The following is a 4,159-nucleotide window of genomic DNA, read 5'->3' on the forward strand; positions in this document are numbered from 1 at the left end:
TTCCTTCATCTGTTCATAAAGTACCTTTCATCTCTGTTTTTAAGGATTTCTCTTTATCATTGGTTTTTAGAAATTTGATTGTGATGTTGGTGTAATTTCCTTTCTATTTACCCTGCTTAGAAGAATTTTAGCTTCTTGTATTATACATATACGTATATGTATCATATCGTTGTTTTTTAATGAATTTGGAAAAAAAATTCTGGCCAACATCACTTGCAGTGGCTTTTCTGCTCTACATACTCTTTTTTCCCAATTGGACCTACACTTATATGTATAGTGTGCAGCTTGTTATTGTTCTACAGGTCACTTAGTGTTTATCCAATTTTTGTTTTCTCTCTGGTTTCATTGGGATACCTTCTATTGTTTATGTGATATGTTTAAGTGTACTTGTCATTTCTTTTTCAGGTGCTGCTACTCTCATCTAATATATATTTGTTTGCATCTAATACTGTATCTTAATTTATAGAAATTCCTTTTGGTCATTTTTTAATTTTTCATTTGTGTCCTCAAAAGGTGAGTGTTTTTATTAAATCATTCAGTATATTGAATGTATTTATAATATATTTTAAAATCCTTGCTTGATAATTCTATCATCGCCATCATTTCAGGACCTGTTTTAATCATCTGGTAGGGTCACATGTTTCTGCCTTCACATATGCATAGTATTTGTGATTGGATGCTAAATATTGTGAATTTTATATTAATGAGTACTACAATTTTTGTGTCTTCCTCAGATAATGTTAAGTCGTAAACCTTGTTAAACAATGTTAATAATGTTATAAACAAGGATTATGTGGCTTTTTTTGAGACTGTTTTCAAACTATATAAACAGGAGTCTAAAGTAGCTTTTACCTCTGAGATCTCTTTGGATGCCCAGGTGTTGACCATGGACTCTACACTCCAGCTTTCTTAAATTCCCATGTCTTCCTGATCTGTGTGATCTCTGGAATTGTTCAGCTTGCATTTCCATGCTCATTCTTTTAACCACCTTGTGGACTTTCACCATAGGCAGGCCCAAGTTAGTGTTGAGCCACAAACTCAAGAAAACCTTGTAATGTAATTACTTTAAATGTAAATAAATTAAATTCTCTGAAGGCAGGGACTGATAGAATGGATTTAAAAAAAAATCATGATCCAACTATACATTATCTGCAGGAGACTCACTCTGTTTATACTTTGTTGTGGGTTCAGAAAATACAGTGAAAACAAGATTGAGAAGATACCTACCCCCCCTCCCCACAGAAAAGCACACACTTTGCTTACTGAGGCAGCATTTAATGAAGGTTTTCAGTGGGACAAATGTGAGGTTCTATGGGATAGCTAAAAGAAACTTTGAATCAAAAGCAAGGAATGCTTTTGTTCTCTTACTAGATCTTTCTCTTTAATAAATATATAATTTTTCCATGTATTTTTCTTAAAATACATTGATTCAGTAAAAAATAAAAGCAAGGAATGTTTTAGGTGGTGCATTTAAGATACAAAATATGAACTGAATATATATAAATATATTGGCTGAATATAAGAAAAAGAATTTGTGTATTATAATTAGTGTCTGTTCTGGAGCCAAAAAGAAAGTAATTATATCTATTAGATTATTAAGTGGCATTTGCCTTTATCGTAGTTTATTAGAACAATATTCCATATTGAATATTAGATACAAAGTTTGCATTGATTCTTAAAGACCCTGCGGGAGACATTTTTTACCTCTCTGTTCCTTAAGCTGTAGATCAAGGGGTTAAGCATGGGGATCACTAACGTGTAAAACACGGAGGCCATTTTATCAGTATCAAAGGAATGGGCAGATTTGGGCTGCATGTACATAAATAGAAGAGAGCCATAGAACACAACCACCACTGTCAGATGAGAACCCCATGTGGAGAAAGCTTTTTTCCTGCCCTCTGCAGAATGCATTCGAAATATAGATATCAGAATTAGTATGCAGGACACTAGGACTACCAGCAGGGAAGAGATCAAATTAAATGCTGAAAATAGTATGATCAACAATTCTATTTCTTGTGCATCTGAGCAGAGCATAAGTAAAAAGGGAACATCATCGCAATAGAAATGACTGATAACATTAGAACCACAGAAGGTTAATGTAAAAATCTTAATGGTGAACCTTAGAGCCTGAAAAGTACTGTAGAGGTATGGAATGCCCACCAGCATGTGGCAAAATCTCTGGGACATAATAACATTGTAGAGCAAGGGGTTGCAGATGGCCAAATAGCAGTCATAGGCCATAGCTGACAAGATGAAAAATTCACTGATAATGAACATAAGGAAGAAAGCCAACTGTGTGGCACATGCTCAATAAGAAATGGTATTTTGATCCACCACAAAATCTACCAGCATCTTGGGACAAATGACAGTAGAATTACCAAGGTCAATGAAAGCCAAGTGTTTGATAAAAAAATACATAGGTGTGTGGAGGTGGGAGTCCACCTGGATCAAGGTGATCATCCCCAGGTTGCCCACCACTGTGATTATGTAGATGATGAGGAAGACCCCAAACCGGGGAACCTGAAGCTCAGGTTGCCTTGTGACTCCCATTAGAATGAACCCAGTCAGCGATGTTAGATTCTGTTGGACTCATTTAGTCCAGTTAGCTCTTCTAGGAAGAAACAGAGAGGTTGCTATCAGCTTTCATGTAGTATCATTTAAACATATCATAGTATTTATAGACAGAATGTAGATTTTTCTTTGTAATGGGGATAGAAAAATAATCATCCCATCTGATTTTGAAACTAAAAGAAATGATAGAATCGTCTACTTCTCAGCTGGAGAGAGCCATATGAAACACATGCACTGATATGGCTGATTAAACTCTAAATAGAGGGGCCCCTGAGTGGCTCAGTCGTTAAGCATCTGCCTTCGGCTCAGGTCATGATCCCAGTGTCCTGGGATCCAGCCACGCATCGGGCTCCCTGCTCAGTGGGGAGTCTGCTTCTCCCTCTCCCTCTGTCTCTGCTTGTGTTCCCTCTCTCACTGTGTCTCTCTCTGTCAAATAAATAAATAAAATATTTTTAAAAAATAATAAAAAAATAAACTCCAAATAGAGTCCACAATATTTGGAACATATCCACTGATTTTAAAAAAGCCACATAAGTATTTATATAGATTTTTATTAGACTTTATTTCACCTACACAATGATAGCACAATTTTTCTTTAGTACACTTCCAATTTTGTATGAGAATCCCAGTGAAATTTTGATATTCTTAAAGAAAGAAGCAGAAGTAATATGCAACTAATGAAATTTGAGATTTAAGTTCCCTCATGAGCATTTTCAAGGCCCTGGGTGGCGACTTAGCAATGAACTAACAAAGTGCCAAATCTTTGTAAAAGTTGAAAATGTAAAATATTTTAACCTTTTAGCCTTGATCAATTAAGTCTACTTTCTCTCTCTATTCCAACTTCTGCTCCATCATACTTCAGCTAATATCAAGATGCACTGGCATGTCTGCAGGCATTTGTGGGGTCTAGTAAAGGGAGACTGAGTAAATAAAGCTTTATTTGATGGTTAGTGAATATATCTATATGTTTCAGAATCAATGATATTTATCACTGAATAGTGCAATCCATTTTGGTGTAAGAACAGCTTCTAAGAACACTCCTACCACCAAATAGGCTAAGATGTATGTAGAATTTCATTAATAAAAACATATTTACAGATTTTATGATGCTTTTGACTCTTAGTTAACAACTGAACTTTTAAGATTATTTTTCTACTTTAATTTCACATTTATACCTCAATTTACACGTATACTTTTTATTTCCTTTTTTTTAAAAAAAGAAAACTCTCAAATTAGTATAAGCTTCAAGTGCATAAGGTTTGTGCTTGTGCTTTCCTGGGGTGCCTGGTAGGAAAGTTGATTAAGTGTCTGACTCGGCTTTGGTTCAGGTCTTAATCTCAGGGTCTTGAGATCTAGCCCTACCTCAGCTTCCGTGGGTCTGCTTAGGACTCTGTCTCCCCTTCCTCTGCCCATCCCACCTCTCCCCCAAATAAATAAATAAATCTTTTAAAGATTTTATCTATTTATTTGAGAGAGAGAGTGCAGGAACATTGGGAGGGACAAAGGGAGAGGGAGAAGCAGGCTTCCCACGGAGCAGGGAGCCTGATGCCTGCTAGATCCCAGGACCCCAGGACCTAGCAGGGAACCT

The 4,159-nt window shown here is 36.0% G+C and overlaps 1 protein-coding gene across 1 annotated transcript in view; it reads right to left on the reverse strand.

Annotated features, from left to right (window-relative positions):
- Positions 1-1,650: 1,650 nt before the first annotated feature.
- Positions 1,651-4,159, reverse strand: part of OR8K5 (olfactory receptor family 8 subfamily K member 5) — a 7,111-nt gene continuing 4,602 nt past the window's right edge. Inside the window, 1 exon segment of the mRNA XM_073904925.1 lies at positions 1,651-2,569. Coding sequence (XP_073761026.1) covers positions 1,651-2,569 — 919 coding nt within the window.

This window comes from Callorhinus ursinus, unplaced genomic scaffold, assembly GCF_003265705.2.
Source record: "Callorhinus ursinus isolate GAN/ISIS: 27379988/994484 unplaced genomic scaffold, GSC_fseal_2.0 scaffold21, whole genome shotgun sequence".
In the NCBI taxonomy this organism is placed as follows: Eukaryota; Metazoa; Chordata; class Mammalia; order Carnivora; family Otariidae; genus Callorhinus; species Callorhinus ursinus.